The sequence below is a fragment of the Oncorhynchus masou genome, chromosome 8 (assembly GCF_036934945.1).
Source record: "Oncorhynchus masou masou isolate Uvic2021 chromosome 8, UVic_Omas_1.1, whole genome shotgun sequence".
NCBI classification, from domain to species: domain Eukaryota; kingdom Metazoa; phylum Chordata; class Actinopteri; order Salmoniformes; family Salmonidae; genus Oncorhynchus; species Oncorhynchus masou.
The window spans coordinates 8,555,467-8,574,949 of record NC_088219.1 but is presented as its reverse complement, the minus strand read 5'-3'; the positions used below and the strand labels follow the sequence as shown (position 1 = coordinate 8,574,949).

At 45.7% G+C, this 19,483-nt stretch overlaps 2 protein-coding genes across 2 annotated transcripts in view; one reads left to right on the top strand and one right to left on the bottom strand.

The window, feature by feature from the left end:
* The window catches only part of LOC135544040 (sister chromatid cohesion protein PDS5 homolog B-like), a 107,620-nt gene extending 92,921 nt beyond the window's left edge, over positions 1 to 14,699 (top strand). The window contains exons 31-35 of the mRNA XM_064971393.1: positions 528 to 597; positions 1,035 to 1,435; positions 3,293 to 3,376; positions 8,660 to 8,792; positions 12,789 to 14,699. Of these exons, the coding sequence (XP_064827465.1) occupies positions 528 to 597; positions 1,035 to 1,435; positions 3,293 to 3,376; positions 8,660 to 8,792; positions 12,789 to 12,821 (721 nt within the window). The 3' untranslated portion in view covers positions 12,822 to 14,699. The remainder of the gene's footprint in view (positions 1 to 527; positions 598 to 1,034; positions 1,436 to 3,292; positions 3,377 to 8,659; positions 8,793 to 12,788) is intronic.
* A 2,565-nt stretch (positions 14,700 to 17,264) lies between these two features.
* LOC135543723 (stAR-related lipid transfer protein 13-like) overlaps positions 17,265 to 19,483 on the bottom strand; it is a 147,173-nt gene continuing 144,954 nt past the window's right edge. The window contains exons 17-18 of the mRNA XM_064971085.1: positions 18,868 to 18,996; positions 17,265 to 17,316 (exon numbers count right to left, since the gene is read on the bottom strand). Of these exons, the coding sequence (XP_064827157.1) occupies positions 17,265 to 17,316; positions 18,868 to 18,996 (181 nt within the window). The remainder of the gene's footprint in view (positions 17,317 to 18,867; positions 18,997 to 19,483) is intronic.

Here is a 19,483-nt window from a genome sequence, read left to right as displayed (position 1 = left end):
TGTCTCTAACCTGTCCTCCTGCCTCCATGTCCCAGACATGTCCCTAACCTGTCCTCCTGTCTCCCTGTCCCAGACATGAGTGTCTCTAACCTGTCTCCCTGTCCCAGACGTGTCTCTAACCTGTCCTCCTGTCTCCCTGTCCCAGACATGTCTCTAACCTGTCCTCCTGTCTCCCTGTCCTCCTGTCTCCCTGTCCCAGACATGTCTCTAACCTGTCCTCCTGCCTCCCTGTCCCAGACGTGTCTCTAACCTGTCCTCCTGTCTCCCTGTCCTCCTGCCTCCCTGTCCCAGACATGTCTCCTACATGTCCTCCTGTCTCCCTGTCCCAGACGTGTCTCTAACCTGTCCTCCTGCCTCCCTGTCCTCCTGCCTCCCTGTCCCAGACATGTCTCTAACCTGTCTCCCTGTCCCAGACATGTCTCTAACCTGTCCTCCTGTCTCCCTGTCCCAGACATGTCTCTAACCTGTCCTCCTGTCTCCCTGTCCCAGACATGTCTCTAACCTGTCCTCCTGTCTCCCTGTCCCAGACACGACAGTGCAGAGGACCACAGTGAGAATGAAGACATCATGAAGAAAGGAGACGCCTCCGACACAAAGGTGAGAGTCTGAAATGTATTGTGTAGCTCCATGAAGTTATTTTAAGATGATATGTACATGAAATGTGAAAATGCTAATATCAGGGATATTGACCCACATTGGTTTTTATATCACAAATGCTAAAAAGTTAGCATTGGGAAACAGTGGCCGGGTAAAACCAAAACAATGGTTTCTGTCCGTACCTTTATCCATACACTGTTTACAGGGAATCCAACGTGTCGTTTAACTATGTCACCAAGTGAGACTTACACCAAGTAAGATTTACTGAGAAAGTGTATTATCACTGTGTATTATCACTTTCACTGGGTAATCCAAACAAGCGTTCAGTCAGTTACCTGTTACCCTCAAAGTAACAAACTGTCAAATCCAACTTAGTCGACACTACTGTCTCCTTACAGTCAAATAGCAGTTCGTTGACGATACGGCCTTCTTTACAGGACAGTGAGAAACCCCGGGGCCGTAAACGAGGCGCCGCCTCCAGTAACCTTGACGACAACCCTTCTCCTAAACCCAAGCGCGGCCGCAAGAAGGCAGCAGCAGTCGACCCCGAGGACCAATGGGGAGAGGAGTCCCGACTCGGCGACGCCCAGACGGAAGACGAGCAGAACAGCCCGCCCAAAAAAGGGCGTAGGGGGCGGTCCACGAAGGCTGCGCCAGCCAATCAGGAAACTCCAGCTAAGGGGAGGGGCCGGGGCCGGAAGAAGGCAACTCCTCCCCCTGAAGAAGAGGATGAGGGAGGAGAGGAGGAAGAAGAGGAGGAAGAGGAAGAAGAGGAGAATATGGAGCTGAAGACTAAGGGAGGAAGACCAGCGCGGGCGGCAAGGAGATCAACACAGAGGTCAGAGGGCATTTGGGGTTTTCTCCTTGATATGTGATGTAGTCACCTCATAAACCATCCTGTAAGATCTGTAACTGTTCTGTTGACATACATTTGTAAACAGTGCATTCAGAAAGTATTCGAACCCCTCGACTTGGTCCACATTTTGTTATGTTACAGCCTTATACTAAAATGGATTAAATAGTTTTTTCCCCCTCATTAATCTACACACAATACCCCATAATGACATCACAATACTCCATAATGACATCACAATACTCCATAATGACATCACAATACTCCATAATGACAAAGCAAAAACAGTTTAAAAAATAATAATAAAGTAGTTCACATTTACATAAGTATTCAGACCCTTTCCTCAGTACTTTGTTGAATCACCTTTTTCAGCGATTACAGCCTCGAGTCTTATTGGGTATGACGCTACAAGTTTGGCACACCTGTATTTGGGGATTTCTCCCATTCTTCTTTGCAGATCCTCTCAAGCTCTATCAGGTTGGATGGGGAGCGTCGCTGCACAGTTATTTTCAGGTCTATGTAGATATGTTAGATCGGGTTCAAGTCCGAGCTCTGGCGGGGCCACTCAAGGACATTCAGAGATATGTCCCGAAGCCACTCCTGTGTTGTCTTGGCTGTGTGCTTAGGGTTGTTGCCCCAATCTGAGGTCCTGAGCGCTCTGGAGCAGGTTTTCTTCAAGGATCTCTCTGTACTTTGCTCCGTTCATCTTTCCCTCGATCCTGACTAGTCTCCCATTCCCTGCCGCTGAAAAACATCCCCACAGCATGATGCTGCCACCACCATGCTTCACCGTAGGGATGGTGCCAGGTTTCCTCCAGACAGGACGCTTGGTATTCAGGCCAAAGAGTTCAATATTGCTTTCATTAGACCAGAGAATCTTGTTTCTCATGGCCTGAGAGTCTTTAGGTGCCTTTTGGCAAACTCCGAGCGGGCTGTCATGTGCCTTTTACTGAGGAGTGTCTTCCGTCTGACCACTCTACCATAAAGGCCTGATTGGTGGAGTGCTGCAGAGATGGTTGTCCTTCTGGAAGGTTCTCCCATCTCCACAGAGGAACTCTGGAGCTCTGTCAGAGTGACCATCAGGTTTTTGGTCACCTCCCTGACCAAGGCCCTTCTCCCCCGATTGCTCAGTTTGGCCGTGCTGCCAGCTCTAGGAAGAGTCTTGGTGGTTCCAAACTTCTTCCATATAAGATTGATGGAGGCCACTGTTCTTGGGAACCTTCGATGCTGCAGAAATGTTTTGGTACCCTTCCCTAGATCTGTGCCTTGACACAATCCTGTCTCAGAACTCTACGGACAATTCCTTTGACCTCTTGGCTTGGTTTTTGCTCTGACATGCACTGTCAACTGTGGGACCTTATATAGACAAGTGTGTGCCTTTCTAAATCATGACCAATCAATTAATTTACCACAGGTGGACTCCAATCAAGTTGTAGAAACATTTCAAGGAGGATCAATGGAAACAGGATGCACCTGAGCTCAATTTCAAGTCTCACAGCAAAAAGTCTGAATACTTATGTATTTCTGTTTTTTTTATTTTAATACATTTCTCAAAACCTGTTTTAGCATTGTCATTATAGGGTATGTATGTGTAGATTGAGGAAAACAATGAATTTAATCCATTTTAGAATAAGGCTGTAAGGTAACAGAATGTGGGAGAAGTCAAGGGGTCTGAATACTTTCCAAATGCACTGTAGACATTTATGCTCTTTTTTTTTTAAATCATCTGTTTATTATTTCAAATAAAGTGAGATATTAACATTAACTGCGGTGTTGAAAGAATCACACATTTATCTGTATTTGTTGTCAATAACCTCTACATCCTGTTGCTGTCCTTCCCAGTTCTGAGTCTGCTGAGTCCACCCCAGTGAAGAAGAGAGGTCGGCCGGCCAAGGCAGCAGCACAGCCCGCCAAGAAACAACCAGCGTAAGTGTGTGTGTGGCAGGTGTGTGGCAGGTGTGTGTGTGCATTAGTGATGTGGACCTTTCCCTTACAAGACGATTCGATATGTATCGAGAAACATGGGATATGATACAGAAACTATACATTGTAGTTTGAAATGGTTCGATGTGTTTCGGTTCGATGCGATACATTAATATTTGTTGCGTTAACACATTTGTTTTCTAAATTAAAATCTGCTGCTGATGGAGCTCATGAGCTGGGCCTCTCTGAGCTGGGGCCTCTCTGAGCTGGGGCCTCTCTGAGCTGGTCCTCTCTGAGCTGGGACCTCTCTGAGCTGGGCCTCTCTGAGCTGGTCCTCTCTGAGCTGGTCCTCTCTGAGCTGGGGCCTCTCTGAGCTGGGGTCTCTCTGAGCTGGGGTCTCTCTGAGCTGGGGCCTCTCTGAGCTGGTCCTCTCTGAGCTGGAGTCTCTCTGAGCTGGGGCCTCTCTGAGCTGGGGCCTCTCTGAGCTGGGGCCTCTCTGAGCTGGTCCTCTCTGAGCTGGGGCCTCTCTGAGCTGGGGCCTCTCTGAGCTGGAGTCTCTCTGAGCTGGGGCCTCTCTGAGCTGGAGTCTCTCTGAGCTGGGGCCTCTCTGAGCTGGGGCCTCTCTGAGCTGGGGCCTCTCTGAGCTGGAGTCTCTCTGAGCTGGGGCCTCTCTGAGCTGGGGCCTCTCTGAGCTGGGGCCTCTCTGAGCTGGGGCCTCTGAGCTGGGGCCTCTCTGAGCTGGAGTCTCTCTGAGCTGGGGCCTCTCTGAGCTGGAGTCTCTCTGAGCTGGGGCCTCTCTGAGCTGGGGCCTCTCTGAGCTGGGGCCTCTCTGAGCTGGGTGTGAGTGTAAATGATTGATGTCTATGGTGTGTACCTGATCTAGGGATGCAAAGGGTCAGAAACTTTCTGGTAATGTTCCATGGCAAGTTAAGCCCGGGAATTTGGGGAATTTAAAGTTACCTTATAACAGTAAACCTTTTTTTGTGGGATACACATACGGCAATTCTAGGTCTTATGGCATATTTTGGTTAAACTATCCCCAATTCAATGGAATTGCAACCCTCTGCATGTAAGGGAAAGTAGGCATCTACCAGCCATACTGTTCCATCACATGTGCAGCTGATTCTCAAGACCTTGCTAATGAGATGCTATTGAGCCCACACTACGACACTGTCTGAGCCAAGGACTACATGCTCTCTGGTAAGTTTTAATACTGGGTGGGGTGAATATATTTTATATGACATGATTTTTTTGTTAACTAGTAAATAGTAGCCTACAACAAAGTGTGTTTAAATCATTTCTAATTTGTTAAACATTTCTGCTAGTTAGTTTTTGCTACGATGTGGGATTTAGCTTGCTTGAGCCTGCTAACCGAGGAGTGTTAATTCACCTGTTTCCATACATGTTTCATTACAAAACATTGATCTTACGAAGGAGTTGTTTTAATCTAACTGCTTAAGTATTTATCTGTACATGGAATTGTATTTGTTTGTTTTTTTACCATTTTTTCCCCTAATCTTTACAGAAAAATGCCACGGGCACTATCTGATGAGGAGACATTTCACTGCAGCTAATGTAGAAGGAAAAGCTGTGTACATTTGCAAATACTGTGCCAAATCATAAGTGAAGAATGCAACATAGATGCAGAATCATCTGGCCAAGTGCATAAAGTTCCCCCAGCTCCCACAACAAGCAACCTCTGACAAAAGTCCCTCTACTTCTATTCGAGGTGAAAATGATGAATCTGACACCTTATCGATAGCAACAGCTCATGGTCCTCCTGGAATCAGACACCGTATCGATAGCAACAGCTCATGGTCCTCCTAGAATCAGACACCGTATCGATAGCAACAGCTCATGGTCCTCCTGGAATCAGACACCGTATCGATAGCAACAGCTCATGGTCCTCCTAGAATCGGACACCGTATCGATAGCAACAGCTCATGGTCCTCCTAGAATCAGACACCGTATCGATAGCAACAGCTCATGGTCCTCCTAGAATCGGACACCGTATCGATAGCAACAGCTCATGGTCCTCCTAGAATCAGACACCGTATCGATAGCAACAGCTCATGGTCCTCCTGGAATCAGACACCGTATCGATAGCAACAGCTCATGGTCCTCCTAGAATCAGACACCGTATCGATAGCAACAGCTCATGGTCCTCCTAGAATCGGACACCGTATCGATAGCAACAGCTCATGGTCCTCCTAGAATCAGACACCGTATCGATAGCAACAGCTCATGGTCCTCCTAGAATCAGACACCGTATCGATAGCAACAGCTCATGGTCCTCCTAGAATCAGACACCGTATCGATAGCAACAGCTCATGGTCCTCCTAGAATCAGACACCGTATCGATAGCAACAGCTCATGGTCCTCCTAGAATCAGACACCGTATCGATAGCAACAGCTCATGGTCCTCCTGGAATCAGACACCGTATCGATAGCAACAGCTCATGGTCCTCCTAGAATCAGACACCGTATCGATAGCAACAGCTCATGGTCCTCCTATAATCAGACACCGTATCGATAGCAACAGCTCATGGTCCTCCTAGAAACAGACGTGTTTATGACTCGATAGAGAAATGTAGTCAGAGAAATGCTGATGAATGTCTTGCTCGAGCGGTGTAGGCAAACTGGTTCACCTCTGATGCTCACAGGCCATGTGTATTGGAAGAGATTTCATGAAGGTTTTTTGCCCAGCATGCACCACTCCAACCAGGTATGCTTTATTACTTATTTGCTGGAGGCAAAGTTCAACAGAGTTCAAGTGAAGGTCAAGCAAATCATAGAGAAAGCAGACTGTATTGCAATCATCTCTGATGGGTGGCTGAAAGTTCGTGGGCAAGGAATAATTAACTACATCATCTCCACCCCTCAACCAGTATTCTACAAGAGCACAGACACAAGGGACAACAGACACACCGGTCTCTACATTGCAGATGAGCTGAAAGCAGTTATCAATGACCTTAGACCACAGAAGGTATTCGCACAGGTGACAGACAATGCTGAGAACATGAAGGCTGCTTGGTCTGAAGTGGAGGAGTCCTACCCTCACTTCACACCCACTGGCTGTGCTGCTCATGCATTGAATCTGCTCCTCAAGGACATCTTGGCACTGAAAACAATGGATACACTCTACAAGAGAGCCAAGGAAAAGGGTTAGGTATGTGAAGGGTCATCAAGTTATAGCAGCAAATCTACCTCACCAAGCGAAGTGAGAAGAATAATAGCATCACATTGAAGCTGCCCAGCAACACCCGTTGGGATGGTGTTGTCATCATGTTTGACAGTCTCCTGGAGGGGAAGGAGTCTCTCCAAGATATGGCCATATCACAGTCTGCCGATATAGACAGTCCCATCAAGAGGATCCTCCTGGATGAGGTATTTTGTGGATAAGAGCGTCTGCTAAATGACTTAAATGTAATGTAAATGTAAATGTATTTTTTGAGTGTTAATCAGCCTGAAACTCCTGAAACCGATAGCAGGAGCCATTGCACAGATTGAGGGAGACAATGCCATCCTGTCTGATGTTCAGACTCTGTTTGCAGATGTAAGAGAAGCAATCTGTACTGCCCTGCCCACTTTACTGTTGCCCCAAGCAGAGGAAACTGCAGTTCTGAAATACCTCAAAAATTGTGAAGACTTCTGCCTGAAGCCCATTCACGCAACAGCGTAGATGTTGGACCTCAAGTATGCTGGCAAGAGCATCCTGCCTGGTGCAGAGATCAACAAGGCCTATGGTGTCATCACTGCCGTGTCTCGCCACCTTGGCCTGGATGAGGGCAAGGTTCTTGGCAGTCTGGCGAAGTACACTTCCAAGCAAGGGCTTTGGGATGGAGATGCAATATGGCAGTCATGCCAACATATCTCATCAGCCACCTGGTGGAAGGGACTTTGTGGATCTGAGGCTCTTTCCCCTGTTGCCTCCATCATCTTCCAAATCCCACCAACATCAGCCGCCTCAGAGCACAACTGGTCCTTGTTTGGGAACACACACCAAAGCACGCAACAGGCTGACCGATACAAGGGTTGAAAAATTGGTGGCCAACCGGGCAAATTTAAGGATTTTTGAGCCTGACAACAAGCCAACCTCAACAAGGTTGGAAAGTGACAGTGAAGATGAGGCCTCAGAGTCTGATGTTCAAGAGGTGGACATTGAGGAGGTCCAGGAGAAGACATGGAAGCCCGAGAGGAAGACTACCAAAGCTTTAGTTTCTAGACAATCATTTTACAGATGTATGTTGAAAACATTTTTGGGAGATGCGATGGATCATTGGGGATCATTCAATATTCCCTTTCTTTTGTTGTTCAGTGAAATCATCCCATGTCAAGTCATTTAATTAAAGTTAAATTCGTAACTAAATTATATATTTTTAATTTCTATTGGAAGAATTTAATGATTTGCAATTGTCTTCTTATGAGGTAAAAGGTTTTATGTTTCTGTCTCCATATGATATGGTAAATATATCCAATGCAAAAAAAAACATCTACATTTAAATTATATTAATATTAATTTGCATACATTTCCGTTAATTCCCACGGAATGTTTCCACTGAATATTCCCCAAAATGTGCACCTCTGATCTGATCCATAAGGGAAACGAGGCATCTACCAGCCCACTGTCAGAATAGGGAGGGACAATGTATCCTTTGTCCCCCCCACACTTTGGATCTGAAATCTCTATTGTCCACTAATTAACAGAGATTAAGTGTTTGAGATAGTAATGTATTAATATTTATAAATTAACAATGACATATATATATATATATGTATAGCAGGACCTTTGATCTCACCCCCATGTCAAAATCAAATGGTTTTTCAAGTGATCTTGTCTACTGCTCCTCAAAAAAAAGTAATTTCTGTCCTCGCTATGAAATGATCAACTTTTACTCTCTATATCTAAAAAATGACCGTATACACTGATTGTTTAAAGCGGCAATATGTACCTTTTTTGGGGTGACACGGCCAAATTCACATGGAAATGTGAGTTATAGATCTGTCATTCTCATTATAAACAAGTCTCAGAAGCGGTAGATATGTTCTATGTGCGCTATTTCTATGCTTCCCCCGTGCTTAAGTTTAGTTTTGCGTCTTTTACTCTCTGTTTTGGATCGGTTTAGGGTCCTTGGAACGATGCACTTATATCTTAAACATTTGAATCAGGGACCGATAAGTGTTGGTGAAACAATTTTTTTTTGCATTTGTTTGTGTGAGTGTGTGCAGCCTATGTGTGTATGTCCTTGTGTGTTTTCTAAACCAGCCTCCTCCCCTGTCCTATAGGCGTGGCCGTGGCAAGGCAGCAGCACCGCCAGCAGCCAAACAGGAGTCTGAGGAGGAGATGGAGACACCGGCCGAGGAAGAAGAGGAGGAGCAGGAGGAAGTGGAGAAGGAGGAAGAACAGACCACTCCTAAAGTAAAGGAAACTTCAACTCTGAACCCTAACCTTTCACACCCTAAACCTTTTAACCCCCAATAGGATGGGCAGAAACTCAGCCCTTTTGGTATCTTACCAGATGTATGTTCTGACCAGCTCTGTCTGTCAGGGTCGGTGCCAGTTCAGGAAGTACACTGAAATTCCCATTCTCCTCTTTTCCTTTTCAATTAGCAAGAGGTGGAATTTGAATTTGGTTTACTTTCTAGATTTAACTGGGATTTAAATGCAATTGACCCTTGTTGTCTGGCTATTTGTTCTATGTTGAAGATATCCCCTCAGGCTGTGTGTCCGTAAAAACTCAGACACTAGAGAAGCCAAACCAAGTTTAATTCTCCCCAAAGGGTGGACACAGCTGTATATTCAGACAAAATAAATGGATGCCCCCGTGGTGGTATTCATACCCCACTTTGGGTAGAGTCTCCTCCTCATCTCGTCATAAACACGACATCCTTCCCGCTAAGCAGGAAACTAAGTGATATGAGCATTCAAACAGTTTCTCCCCTTTATCAGTACTGTCACGTGTGATCGTTTCCCCTGCACTCAGCCCCTCCCAAGCTTCATTATGGTATACCTCATGTCTCAGGTGTAACTAATGATCCTATACTCTGAGTATAACCATGTTCAAGGTTTACTCCAGAATCCAACACTACATGACCAAAAGTATGTGGACACCAACTCGTTGAACATATTACACAATCGTGGGTATTAATATGGAGTTGGTCCTCCACCCTTTTCTAGCTTTCCACTAGATGTTGGAACATTGTAACAGCCTCCACTCTTCTGGGAAGGATGTTGGAACATTGTTCCACTAGATGTTGGAACAGTGCTGCTATAACAGCCTCCACTCTTCTGGGAAGGCATTGTTCCACTAGATGTTGGAACATTGCTGCTATAATAGCCTCCACTCTTCTGGGAAGATGTTGGAACGTTCAGCCTCCACTAGATGTTGGAACATTGCTGCTATAACAGCCTCCACTCTTCTTGGGAAGGAAGGCTTTCCACTAGATGTTGGAACATTGCTGCTATAACAGCCTCCACTCCTCTGGGAAGGCTTTCCACTAGATGTTGGAACATTGCTGCTATAACAGCCTCCACTCTTCTGGGAAGGCTTTCCACTAGATGTTGGAACATTGCTGCGGGGACTTGCTTCCATTCAGCCACAAGAGCATTAGTGAGGTCGGGCTCTGATGTCGGGCGATTCGTCCTGGCTCGCAGACGGTGTTCCAATTCATCCCAAAGGTGTTGGTTGGGTTGAGGTCAGGGCTCTGTGCAGGCCAGTCAAGTTCTTACACACCGATCTCGACAAACCACTTCTGCATGGACCTCGCTTTGTGCACGGGGGCATTGTCATGCTGAAACAGGAAAGGGCCTTCCCCAAACTGCTGCCACAAAGTTGGAAGCACAGAATCGTCTAGAATGTCATTGTATGCTGTAGTTAAGATTCCCTTCACTGGAATTAAGGGGTCCGAACCATAAAAAAACAGCCCCAGACCATTATTCCTCCTCCACCAAACTTTACAGTTGGCACTGTGCATTGGGGAATGTAGCGTTCTCCTGGCATCCGCCAAACCCAGATTCGTCCATCAGACTGTCAGATGGTGAAGTGCGATTCATCACTCCAGAGAACACGTTTCCTCTGCTCCAGAGTCATTATGGGGTATTATTTAATCCATTTTAGAATGAAGCTGTAACAAAACTGAATGTGGAAAAGGCGGAAGGGGTCTGAATACTTTCCAAATGAACCGTGTACAGATAGTAAATACAGACAGTAAATACAGATAGTAAATACAGATAGTAAATACAGATAGTAAATACAGACAGTAAATACAGATAGTAAATACAGACAGTAAATACAGATAGTAAATACAGATAGTAAATACAGATAGTAAATACAGATAGTAAATACAGACAGTAAATACAGATAGTAAATACAGATAGTAAATGCAGATAGTAAATACAGATAGTAAATACAGACAGTAAATACAGACAGTAAATACAGACAGTAAATACAGACAGTAAATACAGACAGTACATTTACATTTAAGTCATTTAGCAGACGCTCTTATCCAGAGCGACTTACAAATTGGTGAATTCACCTTCTGACATCCAGTGGAACAGTAAATACAGATAGTAAATACAGACAGTAAATACAGTTAGTAAATACAGACAGTAAATACAGACAGTAAATACAGACAAATAATTTGGAAGGTAGCCCTTTTTATTCAAGGCTCTTGTCTAAATATTCCGCAAAACGCAAATACACAACGGGCAAAAAAAACATCAGTTTTCTCCTCATCACTCAGCTACATAATACCAGGTTATATCTGGTGGTCTGTCTCCTCATGACTACATAATACCAGGGTATATCTGGTGGTCTGTCTCCTCATGACTACATAATACCAGGGTATATCTGGTGGTCTGTCTCCTTATACTCTGGTATCTGGTGGTCTGTCTCCTTATGACTACATAATACCAGGGTATATCTGGTGGTCTGTCTCCTCATGACTACATAATACCAGGGTATATCTGGTGGTCTTTCTGGAATAAGGACAAGTGTATGTCGTGGTCAAAAGGGCAATAGAGGATAAAATATTTTGTTCTCTATTTCTTCGAGGTCACAATAGTTAGTCCTTCCTCTTCCATTTCACCACAAATACTGACCTGTTTTGATACTCAGGGACGATAGCGATATCTTGCTTTTAGGTAGGTTGTACATAATATATCTCTCACACATTAATTCACCCTTAATCAAACAAAATATTCTCAATTTGGATTTATGATTCATCTCCTCCACCCATTTCTTTTTCATATTTCATCAACAGTTTTTTTTTTTTTAATAACATCTGCCTCCTTTTAACTTGGCATCTTAAGCTTGTGTTCGGCTGCTCGGCCATGGAAACCCATTTCATGAAGCTCCCGACGAACAGTTATTGTGCTGACGTTGCTTCCAGAGCTAGTTTTGAACTCGGTAGTGAGTGTTGCAACTGAGGACAGGTGTTTTTCCACGCTTCGGCACTTTGCGGTCCCGTTCTGTGAGCTTGTGTGGCCTACCACTTTGTGGCTGAGCCGTTGTTGCTCCTCGACATTTCCACTTCACAGTAACAGCACTTACAGTTGACCGGGACAGCTCTCGCAGGACAGAAAGTTGACACACTGTCTTGTTGGAAAGGTGGCATCCTATGACGGTGCCACGTTGAAAGTCACTGAGCTCTTCAGTAAGACCACTCTACTGCCAGTGTTTGTGTATCAAAATTGCATGGCTGTGTGCTCGATTTGATACACCTGTCAGCAACGGGCTGAAATAGCCGACTCCACTAATTTGAAGGGGTGTCAACATACTTCTGTGTGTGTGTGTATATATAGTGTATCTATTCATTGGTTAAACATCAGACTGACTGTTGATTGGTTAAACATCAGGCTGACTGTTGATTGGTTAAACATCAGGCTGACTGTTGATTGGTTAAACATCAGGCTGACTGTTGATTGGTTAAACATCAGGCTGACTGTTGATTGGTTAAACATCAGGCTGACTGTTGATTGGTTAAACATCAGGCTGACTGTTGATTGGTTAAACATCAGGCTGACTGTTGATTGGTTAAACATCAGGCTGACTGTTGATTGGTTAAACATCAGACTGACTGTTGATTGGTTAAACATCAGGCTGACTGTTGATTGGTTAAACATCAGGCTGACTGTTGATTGGTTAAACATCAGGCTGACTGTTGATTGGTTAAACATCAGGCTGACTGTTGATTGGTTAAACATCAGGCTGACTGTTGATTGGTTAAACATCAGGCTGACTGTTGATTGGTTAAACATCAGGCTGATTGTTGATTGGTTAAACATCAGGCTGACTGTTGATTGTTGATTGGTTAAACATCATGCTGACTGTTGATTGTTGATTGGTTAAACATCATGCTGACTGTTGATTGTTGATTGGTTAAACATCAGACTGACTGTTGATTGGTTCCACAGGGTCGACGGAAGACCGGAGGAAGAAAAAGATGAACAGAGGACAAGAAAAAAGGGAAGGAGAGAGAGAGAGAGAGAGAGAGAGAGAGAGGTGGAGTGGATCCTTGGACACTTGTCTTGCCTTCTCTAAAGGAGAGAGGGAGCGAAGGATAGATGGAGAGAGTGGAAGATGGGAGGGATGGAGATTAGACTTTTCTGAACTTTTCATACGCTGACGCACCTACCTTTACACACACACGCGCGCGCACACACACACACACACACACACACACACACTCTTATAACATCAGTATCAATAACCGTAAGTTGTTTTTGTGATGCATTGTGATATTGTTCACCACATCTGTTCGAGAGAGAGATCTCAAATGATGAAGATCCCATGAGTTGTAAATAGTATCTTTCATGTCTGTGTTATGGTTGTTTTGTTGATTGACTGACTGGGTGCTGTTGTATAGCTTTTAGTTCCTGTCTGTTCCAAATGGTACTGTATTCCCTATATATAGTGCTCTACTTTGGTCTCTGGTCAACAATAGTGCACAGTATAGGGAATAGGGTGTTATTTTGGCCCCGGATCTGAAAGTGCGCTACTTGTTTTACCCTCAAAATGAAATCAGTTTTTAAACAAGGCCTTTCAGCAATACTGTCTTTTTGTCATGTTCCCCTCTGTGTCCTCTTCGCCTGAACCCTGACTTCACCTGAACCCTGACTTCACCTGAACCCTGACTTCGCCTGAACCCTGACTTCGCCTGAACCCTGACTTCACCTGAACCCTGACTTCACCTGAACCCTGACTTCACCTGAACCCTGACTTCGCCTGAACCCTGACTTCACCTGAAAATCCTGACTTCACCTGAAATCCTGACTTCGCCTGAACCCGACTTCGCCTGAACCCTGACTTCGCCTGAACCCTGACTTCGCCTGAAACCCTGACTTCACCTGAAATCCCGACTTCGCCTGAAATCCTGACTTCGCCTGAAATCCCGACTTCACCTGAAATTAGATTTCCCGTACATTTACTATTTTACTCTTTTGTGAAGTCAATCATGTCATTTTTCCTTTGTAGTTTTTTAACAACAAAAAAAGTCAATTGGTTTGTTTACAGCATTGTATATTCACGCCTTGTTGAGTTGTCGTTTTTGTTTTTTTAAACCCTCTGGGAGAAAATTTCAGAAAACTGTGTCGGAATGTTGAATGTTTATTATAAATCAATAAAGTTTTAGTGTTCGTTCCATTTGACACCTGGCTGGCACCTCCTGCTGTGATCAAATGTGGTTTTAGTCTGGATAACGCTGCGTTAGAGACTTGGTCTAGGTCCCAAATGGCACCCTGTATAGTCCACTACTTCTGACCAGAGGCTGTAGGGCAGTGAGCAAACCACCCTGCATCCCACTGCTGGCTTGCTTCTGAAGCTAAGCAGGGTTGGTCCTGGTCGGTCCCTGGATGAGAGACCAAATGCTGCTGGAAGTTGTGTTGCAGGGCCAGTAGGAGGCACTCTTTCCTCTGGTCTAAAAAATATATATGCCAATACCCCAGGGCAGTGATTGGGGACATTGCCCTGTGATGGGACGTTTAAACAGGTGTCCTGACTGTGGTCACTAAAGATCCCATGGCATTTATCGTAAGAGTACGGGTGTTAACCCTTGTGTTCTGATTAAATTCCCAATCTGGCCCTCATACCATCATTGCCACCTAATCACCCCCCCCAGCTTCCAATTGGCTCATTCATCCCTGTAACTATTCCCCAGGTCGTTGCTGTAAACGAGAACGTGTTCTCAGTCAACTCAAAGGTCCCTGGTCAAATGTTGTGCACTAGATAAAGAGACCTGTGCCATTGGAGATGCGGATCGTGTCACATCCACCCAGTCAGCTCCTGTTTGTCTCTGTCGTATCGATAAAGTTGTCCATACAACCAGACTTGCTGTGGTTTCTTTATGTAATGTATTCACTCACGTTGTGTTTGTCACTCCTACTACACACTGCAGCTTCCTCAATCCTCTGGAGACAGTTTACAAAGTAAAGCAGTATGTAGGGTATAGGGTGCAGGCTTAACATGTGGGATCAGTTGCTATGGGAACTGGCCTCCTAGTTAGTGAAAAGTACAATTAAGTGTTTTTATTGTCATATGTTGTGTTTTGTCTCATCCACCGCCATGAAAAACAGATGGACACCATCGAACACATTCCCAAAGAGAGGAGGTTCACAGAGTGTAGGGAGGGTGATTATGCCGTGTGCCTGGCGGGTGTGGGCCTCAAGACCACCCAGGTTTCCTGAACAGCAGCCCACTCTTCTGCAGCTTCAGGTGAGGGAAACTCCTGGAGGGAGAGGGCAGGTCGTCCCCTCTGGGTGGTTTTCCATCCACACTTCTCGTAATGGAGTCTGATGTCCACAGCGTACTGCAGCACAGTTCCCCAGGTGGATTGATTTGATATGAGTCCAAATGAAAGCAGGACTGGGGTCAATTCAGGAAGTACACAAATTCAGGAATTCAAATACTCTAAATGTTTTTTAAATTGGGAAAATGTTGAATTTGAATTGAAGTTTGGTTTGCTTTATAAATTGCAGTGTAATTGACCTCAACCCTGGAAATGATTATGGAAGCCTTCTTCATCTCAGGTTCTCCATGCCCCTCTAGACCTCCTTTCTCCTCCCTCTTCTTCATCTCAGGTTCTCCATGCCCTCTAGACCTCCTTTCTCCTCCTCTTCTTCATCTCAGGTTCTCCATGCCCTCTAGACCTCCTTTCTCCTCCCTTTCTTCATCTCAGGTTCTCCATGCCCCTCTAGACCTCCTTTCTCCTCCCTCTTCTTCATCTCAGGTTCTCCGTGCCCTCTAGACCTCCTTTCTCCTCCCTCTTCTTCATCTCAGGTTCTCCATGCCCCTCTAGACCTCCTTTCTCCTCCCTCTTCTTCATCTCAGGTTCTCCATGCCCCTCTAGACCTCCTTTCTCCTCCCTCTTCTTCATCTCAGGTTCTCCGTGCCCTCTAGACCTCCTTTCTCCTCCCTCTTCTTCATCTCAGGTTCTCCGTGCCCCTCTAGACCTCCTTTCTCTCCCTCTTCATCTAGACCTCCTTTCTCCTCCCTCTTCTTCATCTCAGGTTCTCCATGCCCCTCTAGACCTCCTTTCTCCTCCCTCTTCTTCATCTCAGGTTCTCCGTGCCCTCTAGACCTCCTTTCTCCTCCCTCTTCTTCATCTCAGGTTCTCCATGACCCTTTCTCTCCCTCTTCTTCATCTCATCTCCTTTCTCCTTTCTCCTCTTCTTCATCTCAGGTTCTCCATGCCCTCTAGACCTCCTTTCTCCTCCCTCTTCTTCATCTTTCTCCTGCCCCCTCTAGACCTCCTTTCTTCTTCATCTCAGGTTCTCCATGCCCTCTAGACCTCCTTTCTCCTCCCTCTTCTTCATCTCAGGTTCTCCATGCCCTCTAGACCTCCTTTCTCCTCCCTCTTCTTCATCTCAGGTTCTCCATGCCCCTCTAGACCTCCTTTCTCCTCCCTCTTCTTCATCTCAGGTTCTCCATGCCCCTCTAGACCTCCTTTCTCCTCCCTCTTCTTCATCTCAGGTTCTCCATGCCCCTCTAGACCTCCTTTCTCCTCCCTCTTCTTCATCTCAGGTTCTCCATGCCCTCTAGACCTCCTTTCTCCTCCCTCTTCTTCATCTCAGGTTCTCCATGCCCCTCTAGACCTCCTTTCTCCTACCTCTTCTTCATCTCAGGTTCTCCATGCCCCCTAGACCTCCTTTCTCCTCCCTCTTCTTCATCTCAGGTTCTCCATGCCCCTCTAGACCTCCTGTTTCTCCTCTTCTTCATCTCAGGTTCTCCTGCCCCTCTAGACCTCAGTTCTCACTCCCTCTTCTTCATCTCAGGTTCTCCGTGCCCCTCTAGACCTCCTTTCTCCTCCCTCTTCTTCATCTCAGGTTCTCCGTGCCCCTCTAGACCTCCTTTCTCCTCCCTCTTCTTCATCTCAGGTTCTCCATGCCCCTCTAGACCTCCTTTCTCCTACCTCTTCTTCATCTCAGGTTCTCCATGCCCCTCTAGACCTCCTTTCTCCTCCCTCTTCTTCATCTCAGGTTCTCCATGCCCTCAGACCTCCTTTCTCCTCCCTTTCTTCATCTCAGGTTCTCCATGCCCCTCTAGACCTCCTTTCTCCTCCCTCTTCTTCATCTCAGGTTCTCCATGCCCTCTAGACCTCCTTTCTCCTCCCTCTTCTTCATCTCAGGTTCTCCGTGCCCCTCTAGACCTCCTTTCTCCTCCCTCTTCTTCATCTCAGGTTCTCCATGCCCCTCTAGACCTCCTTTCTCCTCCCTCTTCTTCATCTCAGGTTCTCCTGCCCCTCTAGACCTCCTTTCTCCTCCCTCTTCTTCATCTCAGGTTCTCCATGCCCTCTAGAAATCCTTTCATCTCAGGTTCTCCATGCCCCTCTAGACCTCCTTTCTCCTCCCTCTTCTTCATCTCAGGTTCTCCATGGACTCTAGACCTTGTTTCTCCTACTTCATCTTCTCCTCCCTCTGCCTCAGTTGCTCACGGAACTCTTCAACCCTGGAATGAGAGGATACTTAAAAAGGAATTGTAAACTAATGGTTAAGTCAGTGGTCTAAATGAAGGGTTAAGGTTTAGAAGCTAGGGTAAGGCGATGGTCAAGGTTAGGTATATTTTCAGGGAGGTTAGGGACAGGCTTAAACAGTGTGCTTCCATGTGTAGAACACAAAGAAATGTACAGTTTTATTTTGTTTGTTCTCCACCACTTGTCTTTTCTTACTAGCACTGATTTAACTGAGGAACACACTGAAATGTGCTGGTCTTACAAGTGTGTTTGGTCTATATCTTATCTAGCCTCATACAGTGAGGGAAAAAAAGTATTTGATCCCCTGCTGATTTTGTACGTTTGCCCACTGACAAAGAAATGATCAGTCTGTAATTTTAATGGTAGGTTTATTTGAACAGTGAGAGATAGAATATCAACAAAAAAATTGAGAAAAACGCATGTCAAAAATGTTATAAATTGATTTGTATTTTAATGAGGGAAATAAGTATTTGACCCCTCTGCAAAACATGACTTGTGCTCTGAACACAACCAACCCTCTCACGTGTGTCCTGAACACAACCAACCCTCTCACGTGTGTCCTGAACACAACCAACCCTCTCACGTGTGTCCTGAACACAACCAACCCTCTCACGTGTGTCCTGAACACAACCAACCCTCTCACGTGTGTCCTGAACACAACCAACCCTCTCACGTGTGTCCTGAACACAACCAACCCTCTCACGTGTGTCCTGAACACAACCAACCCTCTCACGTGTGTCCTGAACACAACCAACCCTCTCACGTGTATGTACCAGGAACTGATCTCATCTAGCCTCATATGTACCAGGAACTGATCTCATCTAGCTTCATATGTACCAGGAGTTGATCTTTATTTACCTTTATTTAACTAGGCAAGTCAGTTACGAACAAATTCTTATTTCATCTCATCTAGCTTCATATGTACCAGGAGCTGATCTCATCTAGCCTCATATGTACCAGGAGCTGATCTCATCTAACCTCATATGTACCAGGAGCTGATCTCATCTAACCTCACATGTACCAGGAGCTGATCTCATCTAACCTCATATGTACCAGGAGCTGATCTCATCTAACCCCATATGTACCAGGAGCTGATCTCATCTAACCCCATATGTACCAGGAGCTGATCTCATCTAACCTCATATGTACCAGGAGCTGATCTCATCTAGCCTCACATGTACCAGGAGCTGATCTCATCGAGCCTCACATGTACCAGGAGCTGATCTCATCGAGCCTCACATGTACCAGGAGCTGATCTCATCTAGCCTCATATGTACCAGGAGCTGATCTCATCTAGCCTCATATGTACCAGGAGCTGATCTCATCGAGCCTCACATGTATCAGGAGCTGATCTCATCTAGCCTCATATGTACCAGTAGCTGATCTCATCTAGCCTCATATGTACCAGGAGCTGATCTCATCTAGCCTCATATGTACCAGGAGCTGATCTCATCTAGCCTCATATGTACCAGGAGCTGATCTGATCCTTCCTCTTTTCTTTCTCCAGGGTGGAGGCTTCTTTTTACTGTCTCTCACTGAGGTTCTCCACCTTGGAGATGTCTCCTCTCAGCCCCGTCAGAGTCGAGGCCCCGTCCTTCTGAAGGTCCTCCCTGGCTTCGACCAGAGGTTGAAACATGGTGTCCTCGTGGTCTCTGCTGTTGTTACACACCAGACGCAGCAGCTGTTAGTCCTTCTTGCAACGCAGCTGAGAGGTTTTGTTGTGTTCAGGACACGTGAGAGGGTTGGTTGTGTTCAGGACACGTGAGAGGGTTGGTTGTGTTCAGGGCACGTGAGAGGGTTGGTTGTGTTCAGGACACACGTGAGAGGGTTGGTTGTGTTCAGGACACGTGAGAGGGTTGGTTGTGTTCAGGACACACGTGAGAGGGTTGGTTGTGTTCAGGACACACCTAAAATGATTGGTTGTGTTCAGGACACACCTAAAATGATTGGTTGTGTTCAGGGCTCTCTGCTCCACAATGCAGTTCTATGATAATGTATTTTTATATTGATTTAAACAACATACAAGACAAAATTACAGCACTATGAACTGGACAGGTGAAGTCACTACTATTACTAAACGGGGTGGCAGGTAGCCTAGCGGTTAGAGTGTAGAGGCGGCAGGTAGCCTAGCGGTTAGAGTGT